Source organism: Rousettus aegyptiacus, unplaced genomic scaffold (assembly GCF_014176215.1).
Source record: "Rousettus aegyptiacus isolate mRouAeg1 unplaced genomic scaffold, mRouAeg1.p scaffold_m13_p_8, whole genome shotgun sequence".
Taxonomy (NCBI): Eukaryota; Metazoa; Chordata; class Mammalia; order Chiroptera; family Pteropodidae; genus Rousettus; species Rousettus aegyptiacus.
In genome coordinates this window covers 28,534,879-28,557,873 of record NW_023416311.1, presented here as the reverse complement: position 1 = coordinate 28,557,873, position 22,995 = coordinate 28,534,879, and the positions used below count along the sequence as shown (strand labels likewise).

Here is a 22,995-nt window from a genome sequence, read left to right as displayed (position 1 = left end):
AAATACCTATGAAAAGATAGATGTTCAGTCTCATTAACAATGTGGAAAATGCAAGTTCAAACCACAATGAGATAGCATTTCATACCCACCAGATTGGCTAATTTTGTAGTCTTTGATGGCTACCTTGGGTTCTGGGATGCTCCCCAGTAATATCTAGGGGTGGTTTTGTTGGAGGATGCAAGGGACCAGATGTTCCTCCATTAGGAAGGCTCATTCCTGACTCTTGTCCTTCAGAACGTGGCTACAGCTGGGACAGCAAGCAGTCCTACCCCAGTCCCTCCCACCCCACCTTGTGCCCCACCCCAGGCCCTTGAGATCTGCCAGACTGCTTCCTTGGATCTGATGGTATCAGGGTCCCCATTCCAAGCCTCTGGCTGCAATGTGCCTGGGTCTAGTATGCACAGCTGGGGGATAGGAGAGGAGTAGGGAACTGAGGGTAATGGGATCAGAGCCCCTCTCCACTACACTTGGACAGATCTCACCTGCATGAGAATCTGCACCCCCAACCTCCCTACCACCATATCCCTAAAGTTCAGAGAGGCTGAAGGGAGAATACTGGGGCTCTCCAACCCACGCATGCTCCAACCCGGCTGTGAGCAGGGAGCAGGCACCAGATACTGAAGCCAGGCTGTGGCTGTCCTCCACCTCCTCTGCGAGGGCTTTTCTTCTAGCCTGAGTTTTTTCTCATCTGCCATTTGGTGAGTCCAGTTAGGTTCTCAGAAGCCTAGAACAGGACCACTGCGGACATCAGCCCCGTTCATGGAGCAGAAGCTTCTGCTGCTCCAGACCAGTGTCTGGGTGCTGGAAAACATGGCCAACAGCAGCCTCAACCCAGTAAACTGCACCTAGTGCCTGGGCAGAGGGCTTCCTGTCCCTTTCATTGAGCCTGCACAGAGATGGAGCTGCTGACAAAGGACTGGAATTTCTGGTTCCCAGACCACCTTTCACCATTCTGGGCTAGGTTATCTCTCACGCCTCCGTACTTGTGGGGATAATATTGTCTTCTTAGGTTCTTCTACAGGAGAGGGAGATGGGAGAGTCCTTTGTAAAAGTTGTGCCCTCAGTGGTAGTGCATGAACTCATTCTCACTATGGCGTAAATGACTGAGGGGGTGTAATGAAGTGTCCACTCCAGGAGGGTGAAAAGGCTGCTGGATGCATGCCCAGAACTGGGTTTTAGCCCTGACTCAGCCACTCCTCAAATGTGTGACTGTGGCCATGAGCCACTTACCACCCCAGAACTGTTTTCTAATCTGCAAAAAGAAAGGGCTGATGAGAGAGCTCTAAGAGCCTTCCAGTCTCTACGATTGTATGGGAGATTCGCTTTCTAATATGAGAGCACAAAGAACAGCTGCCCTGTCTCAGACATACACTCCATGCTAATCCTGCTTTCTCTCTAACCAGTTTAGGGCCAGAGAAGGTGGCCTTGATATCCTTGTCTTCTGGGCAAGGCAACTGAAGTTTAGGAAGTTAAGTAACTTCCCCAAGGTCACACTGCTTGTCGTGGGGGAAGAGCCCAGGAGGTGATTAAGCCTTAAGCTATTAGGCAACTGCTGTAAATCCTGTACAAATACCTTCATGTTGTTCAAATTGTTTTAAACTGTTCTAGGGGGTGAGTGGAAGTGTCTCTAAGAAAGAACCAGATTTTGTTTGAGTGATCCTCCTGGCTGGAAAATGCAGTCAATTAATAGAAAGAGCCATCCTCAGTGAGAGTCTGTGCCTGGTAAGAGGAAGGATCCCATAAAGTGGCCCTTTAGTTGACCTAGCAACCTCCTCCTGCTGGGAAAGGTGAGTTCCAGATTTGCACCTGAGAGTCAGGAGTCTCTTCACCTTACCCACTCTTCCCTGGCCTCCTCACACTGTGTCTCACAGGCAACCAGGGGCCTGGGCTCCAGCTAGAGCTACTCTGGCTACAAGGAGTCGAGAGGGCAGCTAACCAGTGCATGGCGACTCCTAAGGGGAGGGTGTACAGGCACAGGGGCAGGCCATGGCCAGAAGTATGTAAGTGCCAGACACTGCCAGACTGTCCAATGCCACGAAGCAGGTAGCTTCTGTGTGGGCACCACACCCGCTCTAGATGTGGGACAGGCCTCATCACATGGCACTCCCATGGGTGTCTGAGAACTGGGGGTGGAGGCACTGAGACCTGCCCACCTCTTGCCCACCTTGAGCTCAGGGGCAGGAGGTAGTTGAGTGGTGCCTCTGGTTTCTTTCTTATTGATCTGGGTCCCAGAAGCAATCGTGTATGAGAAAAAGACTTCTTCCTCTTAAAAATAACATTTAAGAACTGCTCCTCCTAGCCCTTCTCCAGCGTGAGGTCAGGTCAGTAGTTCCTGCAGCCTGGGATTTGGTCTCTGATAGAGAACTTGAGAGGTCCAGTGTCAAAGGAAGCACCCTACACTCACCTCCCACCTCCCCTAAACAACCATTATGAGGCGTATGGCCCCATGAGGAGACGAAGGCCTTTTCTGGAGCCCAGCTGAACCATGAATTAAAGTTGAAGCCACCTTTGGCCTTCATCTTGCCTTGGGAGAAGTAAGGGACCCCGAGAAGGGAAGGGACTTACCCAGGTACCTGCAGAGAAAGGTGCAGAGCGGCTCCCCAGACCTCTTTCCTTTTTCTCTGGGGCTCCTCTGCTGCCCCATCCAGTCCTACCACAAGGCGTGGGCCCAGCGACTTTGTCTTTAGTTCTTAAAATTCTGCTACCATTTCTTTCTGAAAGCCCAATGACCAAAGAGACATTCCCTCCTACTTGCTCTTTTTGAGCACCTCATCTGTTTCCCCAAGAGAGCTCACTGCTCCCTCCTGGCCCTTGACCAGCACTGCGGGGGGAGGGGAGGGGGTACCCTAGACCTAGAACTGTGGATGCTCCTCACAGACCCCTGGGGTCTGGAAGGCCCCAGCAGAGTCAGCAGCCCCCTCCATGGTCTGGAGGCCTCCTAGTGGGCCAGCTTTGCTTTATTGTCCTTGAACTTTGACCTTGGGCTTGGAGTCCTATTAAAAGAGATTCTTTCCCAGTGACACAGAGCAATGGCGGTACCAACTCCACATGTCCAAGTGGGTCAAGAATCACAGTGCTCATCTTCCTTGGCTGGGCTTGGTGTCATCTTTCAGGCCTAGTGAAGGCTGCCTGCCAGCTTCGTGGGATCCTGGAGATATCTATGATTTCTCTTTGGATGAGGAAAAAAGAGTAAGAGTGCTTCAAACAATAATTTCAGATTAACAACATGGACCTCAGAAATCTACCCAAGAGAAGCAGCTGAATCACTGAACCTTGAAAGATAAAACGTACACAGAGATGATACCCCAGATTCTCGCCCCCCACAAATGGCTTCAGAGACTGGATCACTTCTTTTTGTTGTGATAAAATCCCCTTCAAGTCCTGAGGGACATTCGGAAAACTCGAAATCCTCCCCTGAGCAAATTGTAGCAGAGCTGCCTTTATTCATGCTCCCGCCAGCCACGGGGATTCCACTCTGTCCCCAGCTAAGGGCCCTGAAGTACTTTATCCTGCAGGGGTGGGAGCCCAGAGGTGCCACTCAGCTACCTCCTGCCCCTGGGCTCGAGGTGGGCAAGAGGTGGGCAGGGCTCAGGGCCTCCACCCCTGGTTCTCAGACACCCACAAGAGTGGCATATGATGAGGCCTGTCCCACATTTAGAGGGGGTGTGGCACCCACACAGAAGCCACTTGCTTCGTGGCATTGACAGTCTGGCAACATCTGGCTCTTGTATACTTCTGGGCATGGCCTGCCCCCTTGCGTGTACACCCTCCCCTCAGGGGTCACCATATACCAGTCACCACTCTAAACTCATGACATTGATTTCTGGGGACTTCCCCCACCCACGCCAGTCTGAAGGAAAATCACTCCGCACACCATCTGGAATAGTGCCAATGAGAAATATATTAATTGAGATAAACTCTCCTGCCATAACTGGCTATAACTTACCTGTCCAGAGGTGAGTTATACTTACATTCAGGCAACCTAACCTGTCAGGCAGGTGATGCAGCCTTTTTAGACATATTAGGATGGTACTTTTTAGATAAATTTCTCTCCAAAATGGTCCAAATACAGAAGAATCTCCTGGACAGAGGGCCTGCTTTTTGTCGCCTGGAGCCCTGGAGAATCCTGAGGGTCTTATGTTCTCCTTGCCTGTGCTGTCCAGCTTGCCCCAGCCAGGCGTCTTGTTGGGCTTGCCCCAGGAGCATGGCCCGAGACCCTCAGACCCTCCTGAGGGCTCCTGGATGCTGCAGCAGGTTCCTCGCCCAGCACAGACACAGGGAGAGCTTGTCCCATCCCCACGCATTCTTCCTGGGCAAACAGCAGGGACTGAAGGCTAGGGCCTACTTTTCAAAGGCCAGTGGCAAAAGCCTGGACCGTGCCACTTGGCTCACAGGGCAGAGACCATCGTTCCATTTTATCATGGAAGAAAGCTGAGAGCCCACTGATAGAGAGCAGATAAACTGAGATGGAACCAGGGTCTCTATTCCTCACCTGGACATTGCCAGAGGGCAGGCAGACCATGGGATGCTTCACTGGGGACCACACTTCACCACAGAATCCTAAGAACGAGCTGCTGTGATATGATCTGTCTGCTTGCAGGAAGCAAAGGCCTGCTACTTTTCCCACAGGAGACAGAAGGGGAAAGGTGGATGCCCAGCTGATATACCTTCGGGCCTCCGTTATGGTTACTGACTCAGAGAACGATGGGCTTATAGGGTCATGAGACAGCATCAAGTCCATCCCTGAATCTGATGGATGGAAAATTAAGGCCCAGAGAGGGCTGCGACATGGTTGAGGGCACACAGCACTGTCCCCAGTGTCCAGCCTCACTCCCAGTCCATCAGAAGGTAGATGCTCACGGAGCAGGGGATTGGTCCTCTAGCCTCGGCAGCTGGTGGTGCCACCAATAGGGGCCGGCAGCCCCTCCTTCCTTAGCCTCTTATGGCTCCCTTGGGTTCCTTTTTTATCCCCTTAAAAAAAGATTCATTGTAATTTCACATTTATAAGCATTACATAAATAACTTTTTCTTTTCTTTAATTTTTTAAATTAATTAATTATTATTTTATAATGGGTTAACGAAATCCGGTAAGTTTCAGCTGTACACTTTAACAGTAAGGCATGTATATATTTACACCGTGTGTTCACCTCCCATAGTTAGATTTCTTTCTGTCACCACATATTTGACCCCCCTTACTCCGTCTACTTCCCTCTCCCCCTTTCCCTCTGGTAACCACTGGTCTACAGTCCATGACCATGAGTCTCTGTTTGTTTATCCTGTTCATTTGTTGCTTTAAGGTTTATATCCCACATATAAGTGATATCATGTGATTCACTTGGGTTCCTTTTGATGGAGATGCCATGGGAGGGCACAGTAGGTGGGATGGGAGGACCTCTGGCATTCCGCAGAAGACGACATGGATTTTTGTCAAAGCTCTGTGTAAACTGGGAAAGTCCCCTGCCCTCTGAGTTGCCTTTTGCACACTTATAAATTGAGACCGTGGATTGTGGGGGGGGTCTCACCAGCCATACAGGCATCAAATGAGGTGAGAGGTATGAAAGGGCTTTGTAAAACCATGGGGCTCATGTAAATGAAGAATGTGCCCATGTATCAGGACTAGGACCAGACACACACACAAGCGCGTGCGCACACGTGCGCATGTACATGTCCACACATATTCTTGCATGTCTGCACTCTGCCACGTGGACGTGTGGTCTGACCCCTCCTGTGCCCCCTACCCTTCAGTCATGCCCTGACCCTCTAGGAGCCACCGATGCTGCCCCTCTGTCCTTATAGCCTCTACCCCATGCCACTGCCAGCCTGGGTCTTTTCTTAGTTGGGCCCAGCTGCTCTTTGTGGGAGAGGGGCAAAGGGAGTATGTCAGCCCAATACATCAAAGGGACACAGCTAACTTTGAGGAGGGGTCTCATTTCCTAAAGAAATGCATTTATTCATTGTTACTGTTTCCCCACAGAAGTCAAGAGCCTTGTGTTTCAGAAAGGTAATGCCACGGTGCCCTTAGCTGGGGCGAGGGGCCAGGATAGCATCTGAAGAAAGGTTGTAGGGCCCTACCCTAGAGTTCACTGTGTTGGAGTAGGAATTCCAGAGGACAGCAGGGTGGGGACCAGGGCCAGGAGGAAACCATCAGGGCAGGACCCCTAGGAGACCTCTGGGACTTCAGGACTTTCTGGCAGGCCAGTTCTTAAGGCTGGCTGGGGTGCTAGTCGAAAGCCAGGTGCCACCCACTGACTACCTCAGTTTAAATCCAGGCTCTGTCACTTATTAGCTGTGTGACTCTGGGCAAGCTACCCAACCTCTCTGTGCATCAGTTTCCTCATCTATGAAGTGGAGATAATAGTCCCTACCACATCGGGTTATTGTAGGAATAGATGCATTTACATGAAAAGTGGTGCGTTAGCAAAGGTCTAGCCCTCCCAACAGTGTCTGGCACATAGTAAGCGCTCCATGAATGTGAGTTGGTGTCTTCTTTTTTTGATCATTATTATGACCTGCATTGCTCCACATGGGCCAGACTCTCTGTTCTTGTGCAATCGGAAGAGGATGTTTCCTCCCTCCTCTCCCATGGTGTCACAAGCCAGAATATAATAAACTTCGACATCAAAACGTCTTCCTTATCTCTACCTTAAGCCCCTTCCACTTTTTCTGGCCTTGGTGGAAATGGAAAACAGCTGCTCTGCTCAGGGGCTGCAGTACTTCCCATGCACAGTGAGGAAGCTCCCAGCGCAGAGCTGCTGGGGTGTGCAGAGACAGACATCCTGGGGCACACACCTCCCCTGGAAGAGGAGAGCAGCCCCCTCCCTCCTTCCTGGTCCCCTAAGGTCGGTCCTCCGGGGCAGGCCACCTGCACAGTGAGCTGGGGGTCCCCTTCCTGTTCTGCTCATCATCCCAAGGGCAGCACTGCCACCTTTTGAGAGGACTCACAAGCATCTTTGCTGCCCCACGTGACAGGGGAAAGAGCCTCCCCACTCAACATTTTTAGAATACAAGAATGGATAAGACATAACCCCAGCTCTCAAGGGGTTCACAGCCCACAAGGAAGAGGGGTACCCAGAAAACCATCCCATCCAGGGTGCCGAGTGCCTTAAGCTAGGTGTGGGTGCATGGCAATTGATGGGAAGGTGGGTGCCTAAGCCCACCTGGAGGATTCCTGGAGGCAGTAGTGCTTAAGAAGGAGTTAGCTGATCAATGAGGTAGGGTGGAAGCCATTTCTAAGTGAGATAAGATAGTCAAAGGGCAAAGGCCTAGAGGAGTGAGAGACGCTCAGAGCACGGCCAGCAGCCCACACTGCTGGGGTTCAGCCTCAGGGCAACGGGGAACATTGGAGGGTGATATGTCAGATTTGGGGTTCAGAATGAGCAGTTTTTGATGTTTGCCACAAACTAACTGCATCTGGGTACCAGCACCCACATCAAGAAAACATTTTCATCATCCGAGAAGCCCTCCTCCTTCCCCTTCCAGGAATCGCCCTCCCTGCTATGAATGCCAGCACCGGAGAGCTGTTTTGCCTGGGCTGGAGCTTTTGATAAGTGGAATCACACAGTGCATGCTCTTTGGTTCTGTCATCTCTCACCCAGCGTTATCTCTATGAGGTTCATTCACATGGCTGTGTGTGGTGTGTGTATACTTATTACTGTATATTAGTTTATTTTGTGAATATCAATTTATTTATCCTGTATGCAATTGACGGGAATTTGGGTTGTTTATAATTTTTGGCTATTCTGAGCAATGCTGCTTGAACATTCTTGTGCATGGCTTTTGGTGAACGTATTTATTCATTTTTTCAGATGTATATCTTGGGATGGAATTGCTGGGTCACAGAATGGCCTAATCGACCTTATTAGAAACTGCCAGACGATTTTTTTAAGCAGTTATTACCATTGACAGTGTATGAGAGTTCCAGTGGCTCCCATCCTCTCTAGTACTTGGTATTACTAGTCTTTTTAATTTAAGCCATTCTGGTAGGTGTGTGGGAGTATTGCATTGTGGTTTAATTTGCATTTCCTCATATGGCTGAGTTGAGCCCCTCTGCGTATGACTGTTGGCCAATTGGACATCTTATTTTGTGGATATATGTTTTCCGGGAATCTACTTCTACTTGGTGATAGGCCTCTTCATTGTCTTCATGGTGTCTTCTGATGAAAAGAAATTCTTACTTTTAATGCAATCCACTTTACCAAAGTTTTCTTTAATGTTAGTGTTTGTGTGTGTGTGTGTGTGTATGTTGTTAAAAAAATATTTATTCTGAGGTCACCTATTTTTCTTCTAAAAGCTGTATTATTTTACCCTCTATATTTAGATCTATAGTCCATCTGGAATTGACTTTCATGCATGATGTGGGTTAAGGGTAAAGTTATTTTACTTTTCCATTTGGATATTTAATTGATCTAGCACCATTTATTGAAAAGCCTGTCCTTTCTCTACTGTACTGCATTTGTGCCTTTTTTATACACTGAGTGATTATATAAGTGTGAGTCTATTTGTCTTTCTTTGTAGCAACAATACAGTGTCTTAATTACTATACTTTTATAATAAGTCTCAATTCTGATAGTATAAGCCTTCCATATTGTTTTCTATTTCTTCTGGATTGCCTTGGGTTTTCTTAGACCTTTGCATTTTCATATGCATTTTAGAATCGACCCTCCAACACACACGCCCACGCATGCGTGCACACATGCACACGCTCACACACACACACACACACACACACACACACACTTCTGAAAGTTTGAATGGGGCTGCATTTACTCTGTAGAAAAACCAGGGGTAACATCTTTACAATACTGGGTTTTCCAATCCATGAACATAGTATACCTTTTCCATTTATTTAGATCTTGAATTTGTCTCAGTGATGTTTTATAGTTTTCAGTAGGTTTATTTCCATATAATGATGCTTTTGTGAATGGTATTTTAAATTTTCATTTTCTATTTGTTTATAACCAGTATATAGGAATATGGTTGATTTTGGGGTGGGGGGTAAATTGTCAGTATTCTAGTGTCCTTGCTAAATTAATTTAATAATTCTAATAATTCCTCTTTAGATTTTGTTGAGGGAAAGATGCTTTGGGCTATGGTCCAGCCATGATGCAAGATCCATTGACTTTGAACTCTGGGCTGGATATGGAGGTAGAGAGGGAGGAAGACAGACTTGGCTAGCCAGGTTAGCGGAACCCCTAGGGCCATGATGGGATGCAGAATTCAGAGACTTAGTCCATGTGCAGCCATGGTCCAGGCACTTGTCTTCATGTCACATTTAAAGTTGCTGCCCCGGCCAGGGCACCTAGCTCAGCCCACCACGACCTCATGGAAGGGAATCCTGGCTTCTGATTCTGGCCTTTAATCAACAAGCTGTGTGACCCTGAGTACATTGCTGAACCTCTCTGAATCATCCTCCTCACTTACAAGGAAGGGCAATATGCCAGAGTATACCAGTAAGTTCTTGATAAACACTGGTGAATTGATTTCACTCACCAGTGTTGCTTTTTTCCCCTATGGGGTATTTCTGAACATTGCCAGAAAGTTCCATTGTCCGGGGGCTGCTGATGTGGGTGCCAGCTATGGGGATAGAGGTAGCTAGCTACCATCATGTTCTGAGGAGCTTTGGTGTAGTCGATCCTTTGGGGATTTGCATTTTTACAGTGAAGACCTCCACGCTAGGCTACTCCTCTCCAAGTAGGAACTCAAATTACTCTTCAATAAAAGTCTTGGCAGAAGTTCCTGAGAAGTATTGCCTTCTCTGTGATTCCTGATATAGAAAAAGATGGAATTTAATTATTCTGTCCTGTCCACGAGCCCTATGGTTCAGCCTGGCAGGCAGCCACAGATCTATCTGACCAGCAGAGCAATGGGGTTCATTGCTCTGGCATGTGTTGGGGAGCATAGGGGAGGCACATGACAGCGTTCCCAGCCTGACCTTGCCTTCTCCACACTTTCTTTTGGGATATGTGGCTTAGAGAAATCCAACCTGTGTGTGATTATCTGGACAAGTTGCTCTCTAGAAGTTAACCGGACACGTGGCTTCCCAGGCACAGTGCATCTCTGCTGCCTGTGGGGCTGGGCTCAGGGCACCAGAGGAGACCTTAGAGCTGCAGGCTGAAGTGGAGACACCTGGACTGGAGAAATCTATAATTATCATGCCTTGGTTACTCCAAGGGCCTGAAGACCCCTGTAGACTTTGGAAATCCAGCCTGTAGCAGGCTTTCTTTTCTTCCAACCATCACCGATCCTCAGGGCTAAATGGATTCCTACCTTTTACAGAAGCTTAAGCAGGGACCTGAGTGAGGTCTGTTTGGGCAGGTTGTCAAGGCAAGGTCAGGCAGAATCTCTTCAAGGTGAGGAGTGGGAGCCAAGAGCAGACACTCTGGTACCTGTCCAAGCTGTGTGGCCTTGGGCTCGAGGATCATTACCATTGGTATGCTTCTTCCTCTGTAGGTGGGAGGGAAAGCAGGGTCCCTCGTGGGCTGATGCAAGAATTCCAAGTACATGCTGAACCCTCGCACTGGGTCTGAGTGGGACAGGTTTATGGTGAACACCAACAATGTTATGTCAAACCTTAAATAGTTTAGTGATTAAGAGCTAAGAGTGTGTGCTTCCGGATCAGTTTCTGGCTAGGAAACATTCAACGGATTTGTCTGATCTCACTGTGCCTCACTTTTTCCATTTTCAAAGTGGGGATAGCAATCTAGTGCCTGCCTCAGGGTTGCCAAGTGGCTTACACAGAAAGAATGGGTGTAAAGGGCTTAGGTGAGGGCCAGACCCAGAGCAAGTGCTCAGCAAATGTTTCACTGGCAGTTGTCAAGGCTCCGGTCTCCCTCCTCAGGAAGCCCTCTATCTCCCCTAACTGGGGTTGGCCCCACCCTGCACAGGAGAGTCACACGGATAGGCACTGCCCCTCGGCATGGTCACTTACAGAGGCCCTTAAGGATGAAACCTCTTGTCCCTGGGTCCCTGTCACAGAGAAAGTGTTTCTGTAGAAGGCAGGAAGTACTAAGTAGGGCTGCTAAAATTTTGTGTTTTTATTGCTAAATCTGACAGCACTATCTTTAAGGTAGCTGGAGCTGAATCATGGAACCCTCAGGAGACCCTGCTCTGGTTCATAAGTCTAGTTAGGGCCTATTTGTAGGTAGGGCCTTGTTTTAGTCAGGTTCTCCAAAGAAGCATCAATAAAGGGTGAGTGTGTGTGTGTGTGTGTGTGTGTCTATCTAGCTAGATATCATCTCTCATCTATCTGATCTATCTCTATCTATCTATCTATCTATCTATCTATCTATCTATCTATCTACCTACCTATCATCTATCTATCATCTATCTATCATCATCTACCTACCTACCTACCTACCTATCTACCTCTATGGATATGTATTAAGGAATTGGCTTATGTAATTGTGGAAGCTGACAAGTCTTAAATCTTTAGGGCAGACCAACGGACTGGAAACTCAAGCAGGATTTGCCCCTGCAGTCTTGAGGCAGAATTCCTACTTCTCTGGGGAACCTCAGTTTTGGCTCTTAAGGCCTTCCATTGGTTGGAAGTATCCAGGTTAACCTTTACTTAACGTCAACTGACTGTAGATGTTAACCACATCTACAAAATACCTTCACAGCAACATCTAGACTAGTGTTTGATCAAACAATGGCATAGGCCATGGCTAGGTTGACATAAAATTAACCTTCATAGGCTTTCAGCCTCCTTTCAGCCAATGAGTCTCAAGGCTGCTAATCCTGGGGGCTTATGGGTGTGAGGGACTGGTTCCTCTGGCTCCAGACCAGAAACGTGAGCTTCAGAGCCATTCCCCTCATGTGCTTTGTGCCATGTGTTCACATCGATCTCTTCTGACAGTGTTACAGTTCTCAGGGGTGGGTCAGGGAGAGAGTGTCAGGCCCATTTTACAGATAAAGAAATTGAGGCTCAGTGTTCAATGACTTTGCAAAGATGATGGCTTGTTAGTGGAACCATGTCTCTAGATTCTTCTTCACCTTCAGGACACATGCAAATGTTGCCTTGCAATGCAGGAAATCCCTCAGTGAACCAAGAATGGGCCTTACTGCCTGTGGTGGATGGTTAGGTCCTGGACTGAGGGAGGAGACCTGAGGTTGCTCATCTGCCATGAGGCCATGAATTTGGCCAACTCCCTTTCCCTCTCTGGGCCTTGGTTTCCCTACCTTGAAAATGATTTTCAAGGTCTTCGCCTGCTCTGTTCAGAAGACAAAGAACTATGAACAAAAGACCCTCAAGTGATGCCTGTTTCTTTCATCTGTGGATATTTATCAAGAGCCTACCGTGTGCCTGCTAACATGTAGAACCAGAGCCGGGTTCATGCAGAGGGAAACAGAGGCAACCAGCTTCACATGAGCAGGGAGCCACCCTCAGCATGGTAGTGGCTCCAAGGGGAGGGATTACTGAGCCAGGAGCTCAGAGCTGGAGAGGGTGAAAAGCCAGGGACCCAGGTGCTGGTCACTCCCTGAGAGCCAATGTTAGAAGATGGGAAAAGGGACCAGGCAGGCAGATACCACACCCCCTCTGTTCTGCCACCCTACACAGCAACCCTAATAAGGTAGAGATGATCGGCTCCATTTTTAGATTAGAAAACTGAGCCAAAAGAATAGAACATCACACAGAAATTTAAGAAAAACAAGGACAAAATACCCATAATTTTATCGTTGCAACTATTTCCTTGTCTCCCCATCGTGGCTGCCTCCCTGTGTTTGTTTCTATGTATTAGGTAGGGCTGCTTTGTCTCCTGGTCTTAGCAGAGTGGCCTTATGTAGTAGATGTCCTGCAGTGCCCAGCAGCACAGTCTGCCTGGTCACCTGAGCTGGGTGCTCCAAGTGTGTCCCTTGTGTGGGTTGCTGTAGTTGAGCCTCAGGTGGTGTTTGCACGTCAGTGGGAAGGAGTGACCTTTGGGCCAATTGGTTGTGACGACTGGCCATGACTGCAGTGGAGGGGCTGATGTTCAGGGGCTGACCCTATGGAGCAGGATTCACTTTGGCAGGGCTCTGGTGTCTGCCCAGTCTGCCCTTTGGGTGTAGCCTAAACTTGAGTGGCCTCAGTTTCTTCAGTGGGACAAGAGATGGGCTCAGCTAAGAAACTGAGACCACTCCAGATCTTCTTGTTCCTGTGGTTCCCTGTGAACATTCACGACTAACCCATCTGCCCTGTTCCCTGTCCCCACAGCATCTGACCCCATTGACCTCCTTGAAACTTTCTTCTCCTAACAGGGCCTAGGAGTCTTGGCTAGGGTCAAAGTTCTCGGTGGGATTTTAGGGCTCTCCTCTAGCCAGATCTCGTTGGGTTGGCCTTCTGGCAACATCTATTCTGCCTGCGGATCCATTTCTAAGACCTCTTACAGAGAGAGCTGGGTCTTCTGGGGACAGGACCACCCATCTGCCTGACTCCCCCTGTTGGGGCCTTGTGGCCCAAGCCTCAGAGTGGACTCACTCTGCCTCTTTGGATGCCTCTTCAGGAGCCAACTCCTACCCTATGGACGAAGTTCCTCTCAGGAGCCAGGCTTTAGGGTTCCAGCCTCGTTTTGGAGGCAGGTCCTGCATTCTGGGTGCAGAGCCATCGCTAGTCGCAGTGCTGGCTAAAGGCAAATGGCAAGTGGCTTGGCAACTACCATCTTGCTATGGGTGGACAGAACTCAGCAGTGGGAGCCCAAGGGTGAGGGTACAGGTGGCGGGAGAAAAGAGTTCAGGACCCTGAGGCCCTTGGAGCTGATCCAATGTAAACCCCTTTTACCGATGGAAAAATTGAGGTACAGAGAGGTAAAGTGGTGGCCTCTCAAGCCACACAGTGAATTAGGGGCCTCTATAGTTCTCTTTCTTTTGACTACACCAAGCAGTAAGTAAATCTCTCTCTCTCTCTCTCTCTCTCTCTCTCTCTCTCTCTCTCATGCACACATACACGCACACACACCGGTTTGTCTGGCACACCTACATTTCTGATATATACATATTTGCAAAGATTTCCCGACACAGCTTTCTGCATCTGTGTCCTGGATGCTAGGAAATGTGCTGTGGCCAGGCACTTGTGGGCCTGTGTGTGCCAGGGAAGAGTGGCGGGAACGTGGGAATCCATAGGAACCCAGAAAGTTAGAGTTCTCATCTTAGTGAGGGAGAGCCGAGGCCCAGAGCTGGGCGGGCATTGTCCAGTCTTCGAGCCAGTCAAACCCGTCAGCACCGTTTCCATGTTTCCACTGCTCTATGAATAATTAGGGAAAGTTAAACAAACATAATTTAATTGCCTGTTGATGAAAGAATGCCAGGGGAACCATAAAACCTGCCTGGTCTTAGAGTGCCTGCCAGGGCAGGTGGCATGAGGAGGCCAAGCTGGCGCTGGCGGCTTTGCTTCTGCCCACTGGCTGGGCCTCCCAGGCCTCTCCTCGGCTGGGGAGCTGGACCCCCTGTGCCTGCTGACAGCCAAGCCACTCCTCACCTGCCAAACAGGGTGCCCGGTGCCAGAGCAAACTAGGCCCGGGCCCAGCACACTTTCCAGAAATAGTTTTCTGTGAGAGCCCCAGGCTCCCCTCCTTCCACTGACCTTCCCCCTGCATGGGGTCTTGTAAGTTGCCTCAGACCCTGGAAACACTCTGCTCAAGGCCCCTAAATGCCACTAGAATGTTCCCTGGGTGGGGCCGGGACTCTAATTTAAACTCACTCAGTTCATCCTCCCCCTGTCCTTTCTGCTGCCCTCAGGGTGGGGTGGTGAACTAACTCTTAGTGTGGCCAGGGTAGGGGAGCTGAGTTCAGCAGGCCGGTCCTCCTCCGGACTCAGCCTGTTCCCATAAGACATGGTTGCTCAGGAGGGTTCAAGGTCTTTTGCTTCAAGGGCAGGCACACTCATTCATAGTCCTGCTGCTCACCCAGTCAGTAAGAGCACAGGGTCACTAAGGAACCCATGAGCAACCTCCTTGGCTTCAGGTGGATGAGAGGGTGGTGGGTGGGGGATGGATGGAAGGAGGGGGTTAGTGTGTGGGTAGATGGAGGGGGCGGGGTGGATGGACAAAGGGAACTCTGTTGGATCTCTGCCTTCCCCTACTTTCAAAGGCCCAGGAATCCTGAAACCCTGGGCTGTCTATATTTAAGAGGTAGTCGCTAAAGCCTCCTCTGGCTCTTTCTTTGTGTTTGGCTTTGTTTGCTGGGGGACTTTGGAGACCCAGCTATTTCACCAGGGGGCCGTCCCCCAATGTCAGTGCCTGTGGGCCTTTCCCCTCAAGTGAGTCCCCTGTCCAAGGAGGACTCGTCCCCTCTCCTGCCTGGGGCTGTCCCAGCTGGAGGAAGCAGGAAGCCTGGAAGCTCTGATCTCCCTTGCTTTGAAGAGTCTGCACCTTGGTCCAAGGGTTTCCATTCACTGGCAGCTCTCATCTGCTGAGAATTCTCCTCTGTCCTTCTCTTTGCTCTGTGGTTTGCATGTTTACATTTCTTTACCATCTCTTTCCTAGGAGAAACTAGAGGGAACCGAGTGTGTTCGGTCCCTCATGCTTAACCAGAAAACCACCCCCTCCCCGGCTGGTCTTTGTGAGGTCCTGCCCCAAGCCAGAGTTAGACAACTGTATACATTCTTCTAGTTGTTTTATTTAAAGTTTCAGTGTTTATACCTCAGTCTTTAATCTGTTTTATGTGTTGAGGTTACTGACAAGGTTTATTGGGGTGGGGGGAGTTCTATTCCTAAAAAAATGCTTATAAACTTCTGACTGGGCCCAGCCCAGGGGAGTAGAGAGGGAGGTGAGGGTGAACGGGGCCTCTGCCGCCCATGTAGTAGGCCTTTTAAACCCAGGTAGGGCTGGTAAGCAGGAAAAAGTGGATTTCAGGCACCCTGGCCCTGAGCCTGGGCATCCCTGGGAAGACACAGTCTGAAACACCTAGTCCCACAGCCCGGAGATCCCTGGCTGTTCTTCTCACCCCTTCCCCACCAACTCCACTCCCAGCTGCATATCTCACAGAGCAATTGCCATTTTCGAAGAGGGGCATTAGCAAGCTGATTTGCATTCAGTGACAAAGATGGGGTACTTTTCCAAAGACGAGAGGGGTTGATGGTGTGAGGCCTGTGGAACCCGCTGGTGGGCAGGCGGACTTCACCGAGGCCAAGGGGCCTCTGCACACCAAGTGGAACCTACTGAGTTATTCAGACTCCTCTCGAGCGTCTGTGTCTGTTTAACTGGAATGGGGTTACTGTAGGGTTAGGCTTTGAACTGAGTGAGGGATTTAAGCTTCCCTTGACTTCTAGAGCAATAAAAGCTCTTTGGAACAGCTTTGAACCATCTAGTTCCTCATTAAAGAGCTCCGGTTCTCTGGGGGAGACAGATGCAAACAGATAATGACAGCCCAGGGAGAAGTGTGCCTGGGGTTAACCATCACTGGTCTCCTGTGGGCTTCTGGCTTCCAGGCCCTCCTACTCCCTCCCACTGTACACTTTGCTGCCTGAGTGAGCTTTTAAAAATGCAGATCTGATCTGGACTTCCACCTCCTCCAGCAGCTGCACACTGGCCTCAGGAGAGATTCTCTGACCAGAACCTATGTTAAGGCCCAGTATACATCTCCAGAATTGGTGGCCCAAGGGCTGCTGTGATTTGGCCAGGCTGTTGGCAGATCCCTATTCTCATCCTTGTTCTTCCCTCTGCTAACCCTGCCTCTCTCTGCTTCCTTATCCAGACAATCACTGTGTATCCCTCAGGCTTCACCTTAGATGCCTCTGCCTCCAGGATGTCCTCCCTGACCACACCTCGCACACTAGGCTACCTTTGGCATCCCCCATGACCTTCTGTTCTTATAGACCTAGCATAGACCTTACCAGCTAGTGCCTATTTCCCCATCTCCTTGCCCAGACTATAGTTCTCAAAGTCAGGGACCACATTTCACTTACTATCCACTCATAACTATCAGATATCTTTGAGCCCATACTTTTGCCAGGTGCTGAGATTCATAGACAAACAAAATAGACACAGACTCCTGCCCTCATGAAACAGGCTGACAAGGCATCCAGGGGCTGGCTCTTTGGTGAACAAATGGATGGTACAATGTGTGTGTATGTTCAAAAAGAAGGTGCGGAGGTTAGGGAGGCTGCATGGAAGATGGGATGCTGAGGATAAGGCCCTGAAGGATGGGTAGGAGTTTTCCAGGCATACCATCAGAGATTTCCCTGCCTGATAACCAGAGGCTGTCCTAGAGGCTGGGCTGCTCTCTCCCCAGGATCTACAGTCCACCCTCATCTGGGCTCTTCTCTTTCAGAATGCATGAACTGTACCCGGCTCAGCGACATGAGTGAGCGGCTGATCACGCTGGAGGCCAAGGTCAGATAGCCTGGGGAGCCTGGGCTTGGGGAGCTGGCTCGGGGGAGGGTGCATCAGGTATCTATCTGCAAGCCTGAGCATTCTGGTCCCAGGGGTTGGGTGCTGCTGGGGCCTAGGTAGCTCTGGATGGCCTCCTCTAGGCTGTGTCAGCCTCCTGGGGTCGGGGAGGGGTTTGGGGAGAGCAAGAAACCTGAAGATCTGGGTAGCAGTCTAGTCTTGGTGCAGGGAAGCTGGATGCCCAGAAGTTGACTCCTCAGTAGAAAGGGAAAGGAGTTGCTGTTCTCCTGGGGCTGCTGCCACCCACTCCGGCTCCTCCGCCCACTGTCTGGTGCTGGGCTGGGCACAGAGGAGCAGCTGGAGGAGGAACCTCCCAGCACCAGCCAGCCCTCGGTATGACTGCATCAGGAAAAGGAGCAGGTCACCACAGAGTCAGAAGGACTTGATAAAGGATAAGTATTTGAGAATGGCCCTAGGTGGGTGCTGGGCAAGGAGAGGTGAAGTAAGTCAGGGAAGGGAAGGATGAGCAAGGTGCAGGTATATTGCCATGTCAGGTTATCCATGAGGGCCCCTCGGGGAGCCAGCACAGGGCATGCTGCAGAGCGGGCCTTCAAGGTATGAAGATGCCCCCTTCCTTCACTGAGTGAGGCATCTGCTCCGTGGTGTTATCTGTCGCTCTGGCCTGCCCTCAAGCTCATTCATGTGGCCATAGAAAGCCCTTGCCAGATACAAGTAAGGAGAAAGCAAGGCAGTGGGGGCCATAGCTATGCCCCAGCTGGGCCCGTTCTCCTTAGTACCCCATAGGGTCTGAGAGCAGGTGCTGGGTGACTGGCTAAGAGGGGCTGGGCCTAGGGAGAATAGGCCTCTAGCTCTCCACTGAGCAGCTTGGGGCAGCCCCGGGGGTGAGGAGCAGAGGTGGATGTCGCCTGGCTCCAGGGCACAGCCAGCACTGGGAGGCTGGATTTACCTGAGCCTGAGTTAGGGCTCCCAGCTGGGGCGGTCAGTGCAGCCTGGGAGGGGGCATCCTGGCCTTAGGAAGCAGGGCAAGGGTGGCCAGCTGGCAGGGAGGCCAGAGTGAGGGCAGAGCACTGAGGTGAGCTGCGACCCACACAGCAAGAGCCCTGAGAGCAGGCCCAGAGGTCGGACCCTCAGCCCAGGGAAGCCTGCCAGGCAGGTCCCACCTGCAGATACACACACACACACACACACTCACTCAAATGGACACCACAGAGACACACACACATGAACACACACATACATAAAAACACATGCGGACGCAGATACACATGGACAGGCACACATACATAGACACAACATACACACAGATACCACACACAGACACACAGATATACACACATAGACACACAAAAACGCACAGACACACATAGACACACACACACATTCAGCCCTTGCTAACCCTACATTGTCTTTGGCCCTGCCCCCTGCCTTGAAAGCCTGACCATGAGGACACCTGCCCAGTTTGACGGGGCTTGTAGGTGATTGTCACTCAGAGCCAGACATACATGTGACCACCCCCCGCCAGCTGGATGACTCTCGCCAAACTCCCACCTCCTAATCTGTGGAATGGATCCAAGTGCCAGCCCCGGGGGACTGCTGGGCCCCTTGGGGAACTTGGTGGTAAAACCTGGCTTTGGAAACAGTTAGGCGCTAGACAGGTGTGAGGGTCTGTGCTATCACCTATTCCACGTCTCTGACCCCACCTGACATGAAGCCACAGCTGCATAGGAGACATCCATGCAGAGCACATGACATGAAAGCCCCAGGGCCTCCCTCGTTCCTGACCCTTTCTGCAGGCAGAGGTTCCTCCAACAACCTAGGCTCCTTTGCACAGGCTGGGGGTGGGGACCTTGTGTCCTCCTGGGGTTCAGTGGCTCTGCGGGGTTGGGGATAGAAGGCATCAGGGAGCAGAGGCTGCCATGTGGGCCAAGCTATGGGTGGGGCAGCCTTAGGAGGGATTGGGGCATCCCGGGGAAGATGCTGGGGTGAACTCTGGCACCCGTGATTTTAGAAAAGACAGGATCCCAGGCCAGCTGCCTGACGAACATTTTCCAGGCACCTGAAGCCTCCACGTGGTTTGGCAGAGAAGTGGCCCACAGCCTGCCCTGGCCCCAGCCCAGCACCTTGGGGTGTTAAAAGTCACAGCTCTGGGGGAGGACTGGCACAGTGCCAACTGTCCCCACCCACCTGGCCCTCAGCTATGCCCTCCTGCCGTGAGCAATTCCTTCCCCAACCCTCCTGTCTCTGATAACTCCCTCCAACTCTGCCCCACAGCACAGCCCCATGTAGCAGGCTGGGGCCAGGCTTGCCCGCTGGTCCTGAGCTTGAGGATTGTGATGCCTTTGTAGACCTCGGGAGATGGGGTAGGAACAGCAGGAGGTGATGGAGGATCCAGGGCTAGAATCCCTATCATAGCAATAACCCTGCCTCGGCTGGTCCCTTCTCAGCTCTGGGCCTCAATCTGCTGTCCTATAAACTGGAAATTGAAGGAGTCACTCTTCTGCCCCTCCCTGGGTCATTCAGAGGTTGATATGCAAGGGGGAGCTCAGATGGCTCTAGGATGGGGCGTTGGGGAAGGCGGCTTGACTATGGGATACGCAGAGAGGTGGCCACACCACCCTCCTTCCAGATCCGCAGGTAGGGCCTGAGAGACTCCTATTTTAGTTCCTGTGTCTTGTCTGCACCACTTTCCAGCTACCTACCTGCCTGCTGCATGCCCAAGTGTCTCTTAGAGAGACAGAGCCACTAGGAGGAATGGCCTGGGTTAGAGGGCCTTGAGAGGCAATGGCCTAGAGAAAGAGGGGGCACAATTTGGGTGAGTTGTCAGATCAGCAAAGCAGCCCCAGGGTCTTTGCCATGGACAAATGAACCTGCAGGGGTCAGAGAACATGGAGCTGGGGTCAGCCGGACCACGCCTGGGGTCTGATGGCTAACAGCAGGGCCAGGTGGGCAGACCCCAGACGGGAGCCAAACCAAGCAGTTGACATAAGAGAGCAGCGACCCGAGGCCTGGAAGCTAAGGCTTCTGCTCCCTCAGACAAGAAGCCTGTTTGGTGTGTCAGGAGGAATGCATTCAAGTGCCAGTAATAGAAACCTAGCTAATGGTAGCGTATTCTTGAAGGAGTAGGTGGTCCTGAGATTTGTTTGGTGGCTCAAGAACCCAGACTCTTCACAGCCTTCCCCTCCCTCTTTAGTGAATTGTCTTTTGGCCTCATGGTCCATGCCTCATGGTTACAAAGTGACTGCTGCAGCTCAGGGCATCACATCCTAACACCTTGTTCAAAGGCAGGAGGTAGGATGTGAGGTAAAATACCCCAACAGACTCATTATGTCTCAATGGCTAGCACTGGGCTGTATGCCCACCTTCCAGTTGCTACAGAGTTGGGAAAATGAGTACCTGGCCGATCACAATTCTTCCTCTGTGGCATACCCACAGGTATACAATAGGGGTGTGGTGGGGTCCACCCACTTTGTGTGGGTGCCTGAGTTGCCGAAGGACCCAGACCTAGCAGCTGATCTGGGATTCCGGCCACCTTCTTTTCCAGGGACAGCTGGAATGGCTGTTGGAGAGAAATCTTCCTGCCTTTCTTATTCTCATCCCCCTCGGATTACACTCGGATTGTATGGACCACAGGCATGGGAGGGAGCCTGGGGGGACTTCCCCGTGTGAGGGTCACAGAAGCCTCAGAGTTCGGCTGGTGTCTGGTGCTAATCAGCCAGGCCACAGTGACGTCATTAGGGCCACTGCCCTCGAAGGCCATGGTCTGGTTTTCTTGGGCTGAGTCCCTACGCCTACTATTGCCCACCCTGGTGAGCTCATGCCCGGCTGGGCTGGGATCAGTTTCTCCAGGCGGCTGGCCACAGCCAGGCCGGGAGGGCTTGGACTCCGGCCAGGGCTGATGCTAACTTGGCTGTGGCCAGCGCTCTTCTGCCCAAGTCCATAGGCTCTGCGGGCCTTGGTGTCTGTGTGGGAAGTGCCCTAGGAAGAAGTGAGCCAGGCTTTTTGTGTGTGGACAAGGCTGCATGCGGCAGGTCAAGGGAGCCCGGAGCCCAGCTATGAAAGGAGAGCACCAGGGCCTGCCCCCAGGACCCCAGAGCAGGCACCCCACCTTCAATCCCTCTCAGCTGCCCCTACCCCCTACTGCTTGTGACTACTCCCTGTTAAATGTGTCCATATGGAGTTCTGCCTGAGACACTGCAACTCAATCTACCTCCTATACTAGTCACTTTCACCCCCAATTTTGCCCTCTCCCATGACTCTATTTGACTGGAGGCAATCCTGCTGTCCCCAGAGCCAGGCTAAAATTGGGGGAGCCACTCCCACCTTCATTCACGCCCCAACCCAAGCCTCGGGCACGAGGACCTACCAGTTCTCCCATCTTTGGTCTCGCTCTCCTGGTTCCCCCCATCACCCACCACCCACAGCCAAGGGTCTTGCCCCTCCTCCCCAGCTCCTCCGCTGCCCCAGAGCCCGTGACCGTGAACTTCCCAGTGAACACTGCGATTGAGGTAGGAACTGTAACCCTCCCCTCCTCGCGGGGTTTCAGGGCCAGGAAACCAGGTTCTACCCCCACGCTGCTGCATGGTCTGAGGCAGCCGCTCCCCATGGCCGCGAAGCTCCGCCAAGGCCAAGGCTGTGGCTGTGCTATGGGGAGTTGGACAAGGCAAGACATGGGGCCTTGGCCCCACCCTCTGCTCGCTGGGTGACCTTAGGCGAGTCGCTTGTGGTTTCTGGACCTCTACTTTCACATTGTCTGTCATGTGGCCGCAATGGCCCCTCCTGCCTCATGGGTCCTTGTGAGGACCAGAGAGGGGAGGGGCTCAGAACTTCCCAGAGCCTCATGGGGCAGGAGCCCACCTGCCCAATACAGATAGAAACCCTGAGACACATGGTTCTCAAGGATCCTCAGAGGCTCTGTCACCCAGGCCCAGGAACACTGCAGAACTGGTGGGGCTGGGGGTGGGGTGCTCTTTGCCGCTCACCCGGGAAACTTCAGCCTAGCTGAAGCCTGAGCGCTGCGAAGGCAGCTGTTAGTCCCTGTCAGCCACCAGCACCCTCAGGAGTAACCAGAGCACCTGTGTGCTGCACGCTCCCATTCTCTCATGGGCCTACGTGGTCAGTGTTATCACCCCCATTTTGCTGATGGGAAAACCGAGGCTCACAGAGGTCATGACGCTTGCACAAGATCACACAGCGGCCACCTAGTGGGAGAGCTGGGTGGGATTCAGACTGGTCTGCATGGCAGCAGGGCCTGAGCCTTCCCCAGGGGGCAGCACTTAACCTGTGCTAGGCTCTGGTGACCGGGAACAGCAGGGTGCCAATCCAGGCAGTCCTGGTTCCCGAAGGCCCAGCCGGTGGCATTGCTCCTACCACCCCAGCTGTTGGCATAAAGCAAGTGTACAGAGGCTAAGAGGAGGACCCCTTTCTGCCCAGAGAGCGAGACAGACTGTAGGGAGGACAGACCCACTGGAGTCTTAGGATCTTCCTCAGCAGCAAAAGACAGGGCTGGCAGGGGGCCTTGCAGGAGCAAGGGGCTGGAGGTGGGGATCTTTGGGGCATGAGGGGCTCTGGGGGTCGTGCAGGGTGCCTGGGACAGAGCAGAGTGGAGGAGCTGCAGGTGAGGCCCAGGAGGGGCAGGGCAGGCCGAGATGGGCACCTGTGAGGGACACTGGAGGTT

At 51.7% G+C, this 22,995-nt stretch overlaps 1 protein-coding gene across 1 annotated transcript in view; it reads left to right on the top strand.

The window, feature by feature from the left end:
- Positions 1 to 22,995, top strand: part of COL26A1 (collagen type XXVI alpha 1 chain) — a 187,356-nt gene that overhangs the window by 143,170 nt on the left and 21,191 nt on the right. The window contains exon 4 of the mRNA XM_016146508.2: positions 17,242 to 17,303. Coding sequence (XP_016001994.1) covers positions 17,242 to 17,303 — 62 coding nt within the window. The remainder of the gene's footprint in view (positions 1 to 17,241; positions 17,304 to 22,995) is intronic.